This window comes from Gnatocerus cornutus, chromosome 6, assembly GCF_029298725.1.
Source record: "Gnatocerus cornutus isolate USDA-ARS CGAHR chromosome 6, icGnaCorn1.1, whole genome shotgun sequence".
Taxonomy (NCBI): domain Eukaryota; kingdom Metazoa; phylum Arthropoda; class Insecta; order Coleoptera; family Tenebrionidae; genus Gnatocerus; species Gnatocerus cornutus.
The window spans coordinates 15,162,002-15,177,518 of record NC_142238.1 but is presented as its reverse complement, the minus strand read 5'-3'; the positions used below and the strand labels follow the sequence as shown (position 1 = coordinate 15,177,518).

General features: G+C 34.9%; 1 protein-coding gene across 1 annotated transcript in view; it reads left to right on the top strand.

Moving 5' to 3' along the window:
* Positions 1–15,517, top strand: part of LOC148173345 (furin-like protease 2) — a 132,739-nt gene that overhangs the window by 51,937 nt on the left and 65,285 nt on the right. The window contains exon 3 of the mRNA XM_088040153.1: positions 3,469–3,573. Coding sequence (XP_087896279.1) covers positions 3,469–3,573 — 105 coding nt within the window. The remainder of the gene's footprint in view (positions 1–3,468; positions 3,574–15,517) is intronic.

Here is a 15,517-nt window from a genome sequence, read left to right as displayed (position 1 = left end):
ATTTTGTACAATCTCTCCTTATTTCCTTGTGACTTCTTCTGATTTTTTGTGATTTTGTCTAACCTTTCCTTAATTTTCTTGTGATATCGTCTACTAACTTCCTCTGATTTTATTCTGATTTTGTACAATCTCTCCTTATTTCCTTGTGATTTCTTCTGATTTTTTGTGATTCTGTCTAACCTTTCCTTAATTTTCTTGTGATATCGTCTAACTTCCCCTAATTTTTTTGTGATTTTGTCTAACCTCCTCTTATTTTCTTGTGATTTCATTCAACCTCTTTTTATTTTCTTGTAAATTCGTCTAACGTCCTCTGATTTCGTCTGATTTCCCTAGATTTTCCATCGAGTGCCCCTGATCTAATGACTTCCTCTCATTTTCTAACGACTGATTTCCCATGGAGGTTAACCTCTCGGGTGGTTGTGAATAATGGGCCTCATAACATGCTCGTATAATAATGTACTATTAATCCACTAGTGGAATAAATGTGGGTTAAAATTGTCGATTTAAGAGTTATTTGCGTATAAAAATGTCTGAATAATTACGTCGTTTTGGTTTCGTGCATTAAAATTGAAGCCTGTTAATACAGCCTCATTTTTTCGGCCCCATTTCATCATTCACTGTCATTAAAAGTGAAGAAATACGCTGTCAGTTTCCCACTCGTCGCATGAATATAATTTTCGAGTTTCGAAGGATAAATCATGGGGTAAACTACATAGAACAAAATATTGGAAAAACATTCCACAGGACAGAGATTTATTGCGTTATCAGTGACGGGTCAATTGTGAGTCGAAATGTACATTTTTTACCGACTACGCCCTTCCGAAACAGCGATGTCAAAACTCAATAATAATAATAATAATAGCGACGACGACCACAAAACAAACGAGGAAAAAACAAATCCGATCGTACTAATGAAAAGGGAAATTTATTCGACGCTTTTTTCGGTTGTTGCGTGCATGTCGGAAAATTAAACGGATGCAATGTGTTTTCAATCGACTTTACACCGAAATTTTGAAGCGGCATTGTCGAAACGGCCAGAAACCACAACAATATTTGGATTTTCAAAACAGCGCAGAATTGGTGGATGCGCCGGGCGAACCCTGCAAAACTTCCATATGTTCATCCGCGCTGGAAATCTGCAAATCGTCGTGTTTGACGGCGGTTTTGTTTTAAGACACGTCATAAAACCTCCCGCGTTCTCCCGCTTCCCAGCCGAGATTATACGGAATAAATCGGTCGGAATTTACAACAGTGTATGGAACGTTATTTCGGGTTATTATAGATGATCTCTGTAGGATGTGTTTATAGACGGCAAAGCTCCTTTTGAACGGGTTTCGGCAGGATGCCTATATTGGCAAACAGATCAAAGAAGGGATTACACCGAATATATCTGAAGACATTCACTCTTGGCGAGACACACTGTCGTAATTGAAAAGATAAAGCAGTTTCGAGGATCAACGTCATTCGAATCACGACGCAAATTAAATATTCGATCACTCGGCGAAAAATTAAGCGATTTTCGCTCGAGTTGAAAGTGCAGCCGGTAATTGAGTAGTGAAGACGTCGGTCTTAAGATGTTATTAAAGTGCATCTGATGCTCTCAGATCACAACCATTTGCGTCGTCTTGGGAGGAAACACCGCCACCATGTTTAATCATCGATTAAATGGCAGATTAATGAACTTGTTGATGGAAGTAGGCGAAGGCTTGCGTAAACTTGACAACGCGTTTTTTCTGATTTACAGGCCACGTGCCAATAGGTAACTCCTTCGGCATTATGCGACAATTTTGAAATTATTCAACCCTACACGTCTAAGCAGATAGGAACGTTAAATATTAATTAATATTCAGCGTAGCGTTGTTGTAGTTGGGTCGCATCAAATTGAACCGGAAACGAGCGATTATGTCCCACCCTACAAAAGAACATGTGACAATCGCGCCCGGAGCGTTACCGGACTATAGTTATTCAATTATCTTGTCTTCAAGCTCGCGTTTGACGCTTGTAATTTCCCTAATTGCGTTCAGGTATCGTTTGACCAATCGCGATTGCTCGAGAGTATGTGATGGATGTTTACGTTATAATTATTGCTTATCACTAGTTGGACCATTAGTGTAATTAGAGCACAGGCCATGTCAGATTACTGCTCACACGATGTCAACCTCTGATCATGCGAAAACTGCAATTTGGCAAATACACTTAGCGAGATGGAATTTTGAATTATTGTTAGCTTTGGTTTTAATTAAATTCAAGCTTTTCATGTAATTGCGTTCCCGTGGGAATTTATTTAGTAAATTGGAAAAATTCTACTATTTTTGATTGGACTAACGAGAAAAGTTAGATAAGAAGACAATGATTTAGGAGTGTTCCTCATAAAATGAAGTGTATATTGGACACCAGATGGCGCACTTGGGGAAGTTCGGTCGTGGACTGACCGCTAATTCTGATAAATAATTGTGTCGAATTAAACGGGAAAATATGTGGGTGCACAACCGATGAGAATGTTTGTTTCTAATTGCTTATCCTTCACATAAAGTTGGAGCTTGATGGAGCGTAACGGACCAAAGAACCCATTAGAGAAACGGGAAGACATATTTTATTGAATATCGTAATATACCGACTGATTCTAAAGTACTTACTATAAACGAATAACAAAGAACAAAATTTATGGACAACAAACATTGCATATTTATTACCACCGCTTTTCGTCATTGCAAACCCACATGTCGTTGAATAGTGAAACAGGTGCCACCTTTGACGGATCCGTCAATATAACTCGCTCGCTGCAATTTTGAATAGACCAACCCATGAATGACAGGTAAATTAATTATTAACAAGTTTCTCCTGACGAAGAATGGAGCTTTCAAAGCTCACATAGAAGTCATATTTTATTCAATATAATCCTAAACTTTTCCCACCTTGTTGTAATAAACTGTTGACTTTTCATTTTAAAACGGTGAAAAGCGGCACGCGGCGCACCGTTGTAATTTTAACTGGAAAGCAAAAAGGAAATTATGAATCACTTTTGCATCAGTTCAGATAAAGTACAGTTTTAAGTAGTACATCATAGTATAGTTCCAACTTTGATTAAATTTTCATAGGAACTCTTTACTTCGAACAATGAGCGTTTTTGAAGTTTTACCTTTTGTGGAAGTTTCAGTGTTGAATTCTAAAATGAGAATTCACAGGAGGCTGAAGTTATTTAGGTGTCGTGTATCAAAATCTGAGCTCGGAAAATTAGAAGTGTGTTGGTAGCTTTGTTAAAAAACGTATTTTTCAATGTGTGGTATTATTGCCCCCGCAAACTATACGGTTTCGGCTTGCTCTTAATTAATGGCTATTCATGTTACAAATAGTATATTTAATTATCGCGTCTCGTTCTCTCCAGATATCAAATTTACGTAAATTATTATGTAAGAGCTCCGAATTTCCAAGTTCACTCTGTAAACTTGCCATGCTTTGTTTTTTCAGGTCGGCAGCTTGAAGGGTTTCTACTTGTTCGAACACAAGCACGTGCACAAGCGCTCCCTCCAGGCCAACGACTTCTTCCACCAGTCGCTGATATCCGAGCCCCAGGTTAGTGAACAAGCTAATTTACTTTCATAGAGCTTCGCCGCTGTCGCCAACGCCACCGTACAAATTTCAATACCAATCTTGTTTATACGGATTACCTAAGCGGCTAAATGTTTTTAAGATGAGTATGGTAAGCTGTGGCGCTTTTTGTTAGACGGTGGCACTTCAAAGGGCCGTTGCAACTTTCAACTTTGGTCATTTTGTGCTTTGTTACTGTTCGGGTATTTACAACGGCAGAAAATATAAATTGTTTTTTCACTCATTGTATTTAATTTTTCTGTTTTATGCTTGAATAAATAATTTTTTATGTTGATCATGACATGACATAAAAATAACAGCAATCGTTTTTATTGAATGTTATAGCAATGAAAACATGCGCAATTGTTGACCAAGGGCTATGTTTATTTAATAATATTATAAACTGACTATTTTTGCTACCCTAACAAAAGATAATTTGAATTTGATCAGATTTTGGATGGTTTGTAAATATTTACAGACGTTTTTTGTTGCCATTTTTTTTGTTATGAAACGATAGAGATGTCATATTTCCCTTCTGCGTATAAAGACGAACCCTTTTTTCCGAAAATCCCCCGATCAGAAGGGCCTTTTTGAGGATTTTTTTTGAGTGTTTAAAGCCTAAAAGTACCATTGTACTGCATGTAGTTTAAAATTTATACAAAAAATAAAAAATCTGGGCTTTTCGCTTTCGCCGCGTAAATGCCGATCCGGTGCTATTAAATCCCGACCACTTCTGTTTTTCCAGTCAAACATCAGTCGCCGCGAAGCAGCGTTTTGAATTCGCTTTTAATTTTTTAATTATTACGGATCGGCGTATCCGGCGCGTGTTTCACTCCGAAATGTGAAAAGACAACCCTTAAGGGAATTGTTCCGTTGTGCGAAACGCAACCGGATTTTTCCAGCTAAGCCCATTACGCGCAAAAGAGCCTGGGAAAAAATCGCGAGCATTATATCTTAATACCGTGATTTTCCCTTCTCTCTGATTCCATTTTTTCCGTAGCTATTCTTGTTGAAAATACCTTGCGAAAATTAATCTCTGTACAATACCAGTTGCGTCCGGTAATTAATTCAATTTTTTTCCCGTAAGCGGATTCTCAGTACGAGGGCGGCCTTCATGAAGGATTAACATTGGGAAATGTCGATAAGCTGCGGTCCCTCCCTCGACATTTTTTGTTTGTTTATTCGTTTTTGTACCCCTTCTAGTTTTTATTTGGTTAAACATTACACGTTTTATTTCACGTCGTTTATTTGGCTTGGGCGACCCTCGTTATTTCTTTCGGTTTTGTGTAAATCTCATACATAATTTTCTTTGTGAGCCACCTATAATTTACGACTTTATTCATGCTACTTTCTTTATTAAGTTTTATTACCAGACCTGACGTAAAACTGTTGGGACGTACTTTTAGGGATAGTTCAATGCTTTGCGAAAGGAAAATGATTGGTATTTACGACTAGATGGACGTCCTTAAGGAAGAGAACTTTTATTTTTATTTATTTTACTTATTATTTACTATACAGCAGTTCCACACGAAATGAACCTGACAACTAAAACATCTTGCAGAAACATAATTTTGTTAAAAATCGAATATACAGGGCTAATCACGAGAAGATTACTTCTGAAAATGGTTTTTTGCAACCCAAAATACTAATTTCTTGAGTTACTTGATACAACCCGAATCAGAAATGAAATGCTGAATCCACGATTGCTTAGACTTTGACAGTGTCACTTTAACAATTACGGAAAAGGAGGTTTCGTGAGTGTCCATAGACAACCCAGTTCAGTTTCGATGTGGATATCTTTACGATAAAGGTCCGCAGCAGTCACAGCATTTTTTTGGCATTCTTAAATGAGAATATTGACAGTTTTCTCATCATTTGAATAAGACATTGTGACGGGTTTTTCAACTCAACCTAACATATCATGCTTGTTAAGGAGAAAAATTATTGGTCGGGCACTTACAGCTTCGATATAGGACAGATTAATAGAGGCACTAATAAACTAATGGAGCTCTAGTGGAGCGGAATTAAGAATAAAGACGAAATTTAAATAAATAATGTCAAAGTGACATTGACTACCCCAAAGCAATCGTGGATTCAGCATTTTATTTCTAATTCTGGCAGTATCGAGTAGTACAGGACATTAGTATTTTGGGTTGCGGAAATATAATTTTCAGAAGTAATCTTCTCTTGACTAGCCCTGTATAATTCTTAAATTAACCAAAACCATGAATGATACTTTAAATAACCACCTTCTTTTTTCACTACTCTTCCGTTCATCTATTTTTAATTAAATTTTTTACTTAACTTCACTTTTTTTTACTCAAAATATAACTTCCAAGAATTCAAAATTAGAGAACAAATAAGTTTGAACTATTTACTTATCGCATCAGATACTGAATACATAAAAAAATATTTCATAATTTATTTAAATTAAAACTTTGATAATAAAATTTATCACAACCGTGACAATATTTTAACAAAAGTTGGCAAAACTGGTTGAAATGTGTGGAGTTAAATATTGAAAATTTGTAACAAATTGATAACACTATGTAACAACAAAAATAATTGGAACTGACGTACTTTTTGACATGTCATCATTGGTTTTGTCGAAATGTCGTTATATTAAGAGAACAAGATTATTTTCAAAAATTTCTGTTTTGGCTGTTTTCCTCACTGCGAATTAAAAAGTGGGCACAAGATGACAGTGTAAATTATTTGCGGATTTGTTTATCTACGTAGGGGGGTGTTATATAACAATTAAATAAGTGAAACTTAAAATAATTTCCGCGACGAAATTTTGGGAAGCGTCTAAAACCTATTTCGGCATTAAAATTTGCAAATCGGCAAACCGAAGAGGAAAAAGTTGTTTGTTTTATCGAGATCTACCATTAGTTTAATTGAATGTACTTATTTCAGTTACACCCTGTATATTTGTATACTAAAGGAAAAGGAATCAGAGTTTTGTTATTTACAGAAATATAGAAAAATTATATTAAAAACAATTTAATTTAATTTGTACGCGTCACACCCGTGACACCACAAATTAATTTGTTTCTCTACGATCTGCAATCGTAACTTAACAAATTTTATTTAGATAATTTGCAGCACTGTAACCTATCTGATAACAGTATACTTCTGCTTGAAAACGCTCTTAGTCGAAAACAAATTAAAAAATTGTTACCATTTTGTCACACCACTGACAGTTTGTTAAATTAGTCAAAGGAAACACAACTTTAGTGGAAAGCAAATATGTACCGTCAATTGATTGTTTTTTTGTCTATTTAATGAAGCGGTTGCTTTGGGAAATGCAATACAAATACACGTCTCTATTAAATAAAATAACAATTTTACTAATTTTTAGATTCAGCTGTTTGAACTGGATTATTCATTTCCAGACGGCGACTTTAGACTTGAAATTTTTAAACGTTTAGTGATCTAAAAAGTGTTTTTGGCCATCGATTGATGGAGTCAGAGGCTAAACACTATTCTTTTTCCCGGGCTAATTTTCGTGCGCTATTAAACTCGGCCAATATTTACTCGTCGAGGTCATAATTATCCGCAGCGAGCTCGGCGTTCTAGATAAAGCGTATACCTTTCGAATTACCGTGCATAAACTCCGAAATTTTTTCAAACTTGCCTCATAAATTCCTCGCACGCCTTTAAATTGTATGACGTGCCGTATTTGTGAATAAATTGTTTCATTTTTTGAGGTGTACGAGGTACATATTTCTTCTAAACGTGGCCATTTGTTTCTTGAATTTTCCGCGGCGGCGTCGCCCTGTAAAATCCCTGTTTATTATTTCCGAGTTGTAGGTGCAGACTCGTTGATTTCATCGATGAGGAGATTAACGACGTCTGTTTGTTCGTTGGAAGTTAATCGGCTTGATTTTTGCCCGAGGGAGTTTGTCAACTGAGACCGACAATTTCTGGATGATCTGACATCTGAGAGTCGGAATTAAGCACGAGACGTGCAGGAAACGGATGGAATGTTTAATTCAGTGCCGGGGCTCTGAATTTGTTGCTTGCGGGACATTATATCGAGGAATTTAGAGGGAGAGAAAATGATGTTTTATGGGAGAGCATTTTTGCTTTCGTTATTCCCACTTTGCCAACATCACGAATTAGAAACGCAGACAAATTGTGGTCTGATTGGGAGCGAATTGACGAGTTGTTTTTTTGCGAGACGTCATTACTAAAAGAGAAATGATGGTTTGTGCTATTAAGTTAATCGTCGCTTGAATATTGTAAATAATTACAGTTTGTGCTATTGAAGCACATAAGGTAATAATTCAGAGGAGTTTCGTGTTTTGTTTACGTACTCTCTATGGTCCTTAAAGTTATGAAGCAATTTCCGTTTGTGAGACCCTGGCGGTTTTGTAACTTATTAATCGTAATTTGTATGTGTGAGTGTCGGATAAATGCACAACCCAGTTACGCAGAATCATACATTTTCACGCAGATTTGGTATTTTGACGGACAAAAACCCTCAATGACCACTCTACGTTCTGATATTTATTGACATTATCTCAAGCTGCCAATAGAATCGCATATTCTCACCCATTTCATGACGGAAACTATGTACTTTGGCGATAAATTTTTACAATATGTGTAATGGATATCGTGCTTACAGGTTCATATTTTGTATGATAATTGCGTTCAAATATGTAAAACAAAACTATTAGCTGGCCAAATCTCATCAGATCGATAGGGTAAGAAGTTTACGAGCGGCGATCAAAAAAACCATAATTTTAAAATGTTTCATCGATTGAGTCGCTAAATTTTTTGGCCAAAAAAACCGACCATCGAATTTTCGACTTTTGAGGGCGGATTTTAAAGTAAAATTAAGAGTCTACGAGCCTGCCCGAAAATTTCGTGTTTGAAAAGTATGCAACTTTAACAACACCTTTGATTGACAGCTGCCAAAAGGGATTACCGAGGATTTGGTAATTAGCGGATCATAAACTTTATGGAAACGGGCGCTTGACCTGCACATTTCCTAAGAAACCCAGCGGTTGGAACAATAAATTTGTGTTGGACGAAAGTTGAGTTAAAAATATTAGGATTTGAGTTTCTCTGCGTTTTGAGTCCGTCAAATTTCTGGTTCTAGTAGGCAAAAATTTTACGGGCGTAATTTTTTTTTCAATTAATGAAAAATGTATGTATAAAATCCGCAAAATTGCAGTTCCCATAGTACGTAATGGAAGAAAGTTTTTTTAATTAAAAAATGTAATTTTCGTAAATGTGGTCCGAAATTTTTCCTCACTGGTCGCCGGGGAAATTTTAAAATTACTTATTATTTTATTATTTTTATTTGAGAAAAACGCATTTAATTTTTTTTAACCAAACCTTTTACCTGACACATGAGGGCCTTTTTTACTCTGTTGTTTTCTGTGACTTAAAAATTAACTCTTCATAATAATACACCCCGCTAGTCAATAGAAATACTTCCCTAATTGATTTTTAACAATTTTAACATTTAAATTATCGTTTCTATATTTCTATATTGGTTAATATTTGGTTAATATTTTTTAAGCCAGAACCACTCAGGAAAAGCAAAATTGGCGTTTAATGTTATTATGCAAAAAACTATTTTTTTAAAAACCTGTATCCACTTGTGTCTTTAATTGTAGGAATTTTACATAAAAATCCTCGTCTCTAAATTATAGGAGGGTTTAGTTCGCGATGTTGCCATTTTCCTAATTTTCTTTTGGTCCTCCTGCGAAAACAGAATGTCTGGAATTTTTTTTAACAATTTTTTGGTACTTTGGGGGTCCACCCAATTACCCACCACCTCAAGGTGGTGCGCCACTTTCCGGACAGCCTGTATGTATAAATTGCTTTCATCATGCCCTCATTAAATAAAATTTAATTAACTCCATAGATGCCAGTTTCTCAAAAATACCAACTACTTTGCAAATTTTGTCTGGATTTGTCTGATTTATCAACGTCTCGTTGAGTTCAAATCTAATCTCAATTATCAAATTGCTACAAATAATTTACTTCTTTTCAAGAAAGAAAACAATTTTGTTTGGTATTTATTACAGAGGCAAAGCTGATTTAGATGATTTTTGTGTAATTAATAGAATAGCATTCATCATCCTGTTCCACAGAACCGAACCAACTTGCCCTGCCTGACGAGTTCCCTCCCGGACAACCATGGTTGGTTTGGTTCGGAGGGCGTTCTGTTGAAATTCAGAACCAGCAAAAAATTTAATCCACCTTGCGTTTATCATTACAATAGAAAATGGAAAATGTCACTTTCATATGGGGTCGTAGGAAAAATTTATATTATTTCTGTGTAATTAATAGAATATCAGTCATAATCAAGTGGATCATATTTATGTCTGCTGTTTCACGGAACTGAACCAACTTGGCCTGTCTGGCGTAGCCCGGACAGACCACCAGTAACTTATGGTGCAATTGCATCTTAAGCCTCATTTCCACGGTCCGTTCTAGAGAGAACAGAATTTGATTTACGATGGAATTTGAGTTATTGCACCATATTTTGCGGTCAGAAAATTTGCAAATCCTATTGCACCCTTGGTTTACAATCCTCTGTTCCGATTCGGGCGGACAAGTTGGTTGAAATGCCGAACCACCGCACGGACATTTGATAATAACCAACAAGTTTAATTACTCCAATTCTTTTAATTTGAACACTAATTTTTTATCATAATGTTAATGAGGTAAATAACACGTATAAATGTGGATTAATGTTAATAAAAATGGCGATAAATGTAGATAAACCAATTTATTTCCTGCATTGAAATTTACAGAATCATTGTATGAAAACAGGCGTGAATGAATGCAGGTAGGTACGTTGCTTATTTCTGTGAGTGGATTTACCCTTTTGAAATAACCGACAAGTCTGTATTTTTGTGGATTTGGTAAGAGTTATTACCTGAAAATTTGAATTTTTAATTTCGTTCTATGAATTGAATTTTCTGGATTTTAATGAAAGTTAACATACCAGACATATCTACGTAATAAGTAACTTGAAGTATAAATAAAATGAAATAAATTCATGAACATTCTGTACTGGTTGTCTGTTTGACATCGGTTCGGCGGACATTTCAACACAGAACCAAGACAGAATCGGTTCGGCAGACATTTCAACGCAGAACCAAGATAGAACGCACCGGACAGTTTAACACAGAACACACAGAATAATTGAAATTAGCCGCTCCTTTGGAGAAAACTTTTAATAAACAATGCATTTCAGAATTTTTGAATAATTAATCTCGTTAAATAGGAATAAATAAAATGTTGCTGTATTTCAATTGATTATTCCTGACATTATTTTACTGATGGAAAAGTTATTTTAACATCAAGCTAAATATTGCAACGAAATATAGAAAATTATTGTATGAAAACAGGCGTGAATGAATGCAGGTAGGTGGGTTTCTTATCTCTGTGAGTGGATTTACCCTTTTGAAGTAACCGACAAGTAGTATTTTAGTGGATTTGGTCCGACTCATTACCTGAAGATTTGAATTTTTAATTTTGTTCTGTGAATTGAATCTTTCTGATTTACGACGGTTTATATGAGAATTTACCTACAATACAAAGTTTACTGCTTCAATTCAACGAACTATCTTGTCTGTTCGTCATCGGTTCGGCGGACATTTCAACACAGAACCAAGACAGAACGCACCGGACAGTTCAACACAGAACAAAACACAGAACGCACAGAATCATTGAAATTAGATACTCCTCTAGAGAAAACTTTGCAAAAAATCAATGCATTTCAGAATTTTTTTATAATTAATCTCGTTAAATAGATTAAAAATAAAATATTACTGGATTTCAATTGCTGATTCCTGGCATTATTTTACTGGTGGAAAAGTTACTTTACCTAACATCAAGCTAATATTGCAATGAAATACACAAAATTATTGTATGAAAACAGGCATGAATGAATGCAGGTAGGTCGGTTTCTTATCTCTGTGAGTGGATTTACCCTTTTTGAAGTAACCGACAAGTAGTATTTTAGTGGATTTAGTCCGATTCATTATCTGAAGATTTGAATTTTTAATTTTGTTCTATTTATACGAGAACTTACCATTTGATAATTACTAATATATGAATGGTAAAAACAACGACATTTTAACATCGATTTAAATATTATTTATTCTCAATTAGAACAGTGTAAGTTGCTGGTTCCAAGTTGGTAACAAAAATAGTCCCAGAATAACCCTTTTCAAGTCCATTCTGCTAGATGCTTCGGAATTTCCAAAATACGACTAGGGTGGTGGAAACTAGAGTTAAGAAGTGTCAAACTAGTAGTCATTTCAAAATGAACCGTCGTAGTCAAAGTTTGTTGTGTGCACTTGCAATATTTGTTATTACCAACGAAGAACGAAAGAAAAAAAAAAGAAAACCACGTTTTTGGATATCTTCATTTTATAAAAGTAGGAGTAGGTAAGAGAATTAAATTGAATTTATTAAAAACTTTACTTCACTGGTTGATTAAAATGTTAGATTAAAATAATTTAATTTGCAGGTACAGTGGTAGTGACCTTATTGAAGACATTCATCAAGCACCATCAACGATGTTTAAAAATTTTTGTCGAATGTCTGCTGCAGACTTTGAATCTATACTTAATACAATTGGGCCGATTATTGTAAAAAAAGACTCTACAAAGAGAAAATGTATTCCTGCCAAAGAAAGATTAGCTGTAACTCTTCGTTAATGTCACCAGATTCAATTTGATTGAATAAGATGGTATTTCTAAACACACCTCCATCGCTAATTCTGCCTTGGCAGCCTATGTTTACAAACGTAAAGCAATAATTTGCATCAACTGCTGCCATTAAAACTATACTAAAAGTTCCTTTGTAGTTGAGAAATTGGCTGCCACTGTTGTAGGGAGCTCGAATCACAACATGCTTGCCATCAATGGCCCCAACGCAATTGTTAAAATTCCACTTTTTTTCGAACTGCACGGCATGTTGTTCCCATTCTTCAGTGGAATTTGGCATCTGTAATTTTAACAATTAATCAATATATTAAATAAATAAAGAATTGATTACAATAAAAATATAATAAACACGAATTACAGCCCGATGTGCAAGAGGAAGATGATACAACAACTGACATTTCTTTTGAGACCGTGGAGGCCATTGAGACCGTGGAGACCGTTGAGACCGTGGAGACCCCTCCACCAAAAAGACGTAAAACGAAAAGAGACATATCAGAAGAGGCATTCGGTGTGATCCAAAAATTAGCGGCCGAAGCAGAAAAACAAGCAGAAGAAGACGATGTAACTTTTGCAGTAAAGTTTTTCGAAAAAAAGTTACGTCAATTAGAGCGGAACAAAAGAGATTTCGCAATCATAAAAATGCAATTGTTTTTGTACAATTTGGAAAAAAATGAATCTTCTTTTGATGTAACAAGTAATTTATAATAAAAACTTTTATATTTCGTATTTAATGAATTTAATTCGTGAATCAAAATTAATGCATAATTTACCTTAATTTCATTCCTCAAAGTTTTGTTGATCGCCTCGCATACTTCATTTATGCATCTTCCGATTGTGCTTGGAGACATTTTGAATAAAAATGCCAAACTGGAGTAACTATCCCCCGTGGCCAAAAAACGAAGAGTTACAGCTAATCTTTCTTTGGCAGGAATACATTTTCTCTTTGTAGAGTCTTTTTTTACAATAATCGGCCCAATTGTATTAAGTATAGATTCAAAGTCTGCAGCAGACATTCGACAAAAATTTTTAAACATCGTTGATGGTGCTTGATGAATGTCTTCAATAAGGTCACTACCACTGTACCTGCAAATTAAATTATTTTAATCTAACATTTTAATCAACCAGTGAAGTAAAGTTTTTAATAAATTCAATTTAATTCTCTTACCTACTCCTACTTTTATAAAATGAAGATATCCAAAAACGTGGTTTTCTTTTTTTTTTCTTTCGTTCTTCGTTGGTAATAACAAATATTGCAAGTGCACACAACAAACTTTGACTACGACGGTTCATTTTGAAATGACTACTAGTTTGACACTTCTTAACTCTAGTTTCCACCACCCTAGTCGTATTTTGGAAATTCCGAAGCATCTAGCAGAATGGACTTGAAAAGGGTTATTCTGGGACTATTTTTGTTACCAACTTGGAACCAGCAACTTACACTGTTCTAATTGAGAATAAATAATATTTAAATCGATGTTAAAATGTCGTTGTTTTTACCATTCATATATTAGTAATTATCAAATGGTAAGTTCTCGTATAAATAGAACAAAATTAAAAATTCAAATCTTCAGATAATGAATCGGACTAAATCCACTAAAATACTACTTGTCGGTTACTTCAAAAAGGGTAAATCCACTCACAGAGATAAGAAACCGACCTACCTGCATTCATTCATGCCTGTTTTCATACAATAATTTTGTGTATTTCATTGCAATATTAGCTTGATGTTAGGTAAAGTAACTTTTCCACCAGTAAAATAATGCCAGGAATCAGCAATTGAAATCCAGTAATATTTTATTTTTAATCTATTTAACGAGATTAATTATAAAAAAATTCTGAAATGCATTGATTTTTTGCAAAGTTTTCTCTAGAGGAGTATCTAATTTCAATGATTCTGTGCGTTCTGTGTTTTGTTCTGTGTTGAACTGTCCGGTGCGTTCTGTCTTGGTTCTGTGTTGAAATGTCCGCCGAACCGATGACGAACAGACAAGATAGTTCGTTGAATTGAAGCAGTAAACTTTGTATTGTAGGTAAATTCTCATATAAACCGTCGTAAATCAGAAAGATTCAATTCACAGAACAAAATTAAAAATTCAAATCTTCAGGTAATGAGTCGGACCAAATCCACTAAAATACTACTTGTCGGTTACTTCAAAAGGGTAAATCCACTCACAGAGATAAGAAACCCACCTACCTGCATTCATTCACGCCTGTTTTCATACAATAATTTTCTATATTTCGTTGCAATATTTAGCTTGATGTTAAAATAACTTTTCCATCAGTAAAATAATGTCAGGAATAATCAATTGAAATACAGCAACATTTTATTTATTCCTATTTAACGAGATTAATTATTCAAAAATTCTGAAATGCATTGTTTATTAAAAGTTTTCTCCAAAGGAGCGGCTAATTTCAATTATTCTGTGTGTTCTGTGTTAAACTGTCCGGTGCGTTCTATCTTGGTTCTGCGTTGAAATGTCTGCCGAACCGATTCTGTCTTGGTTCTGTGTTGAAATGTCCGCCGAACCGATGTCAAACAGACAACCAGTACAGAATGTTCATGAATTTATTTCATTTTATTTATACTTCAAGTTACTTATTACGTAGATATGTCTGGTATGTTAACTTTCATTAAAATCCAGAAAATTCAATTCATAGAACGAAATTAAAAATTCAAATTTTCAGGTAATAACTCTTACCAAATCCACAAAAATACAGACTTGTCGGTTATTTCAAAAGGGTAAATCCACTCACAGAAATAAGCAACGTACCTACCTGCATTCATTCACGCCTGTTTTCATACAATGATTCTGTAAATTTCAATGCAGGAAATAAATTGGTTTATCTACATTTATCGCCATTTTTATTAACATTAATCCACATTTATACGTGTTATTTACCTCATTAACATTATGATAAAAAATTAGTGTTCAAATTAAAAGAATTGGAGTAATTAAACTTGTTGGTTATTATCAAATGTCCGTGCGGTGGTTCGGCATTTCAACCAACTTGTCCGCCCGAATCGGAACAGAGGATTGTAAACCAAGGGTGCAATAGGATTTGCAAATTTTCTGACCGCAAAATATGGTGCAATAACTCAAATTCCATCGTAAATCAAATTCTGTTCTCTCTAGAACGGACCGTGGAAATGAGGCTTTAATGTTTTATTACGGTCCAACCGCAGAAAGGGGCTGAAGAATTATAAAAACGTCACTCAAATCTTGGAT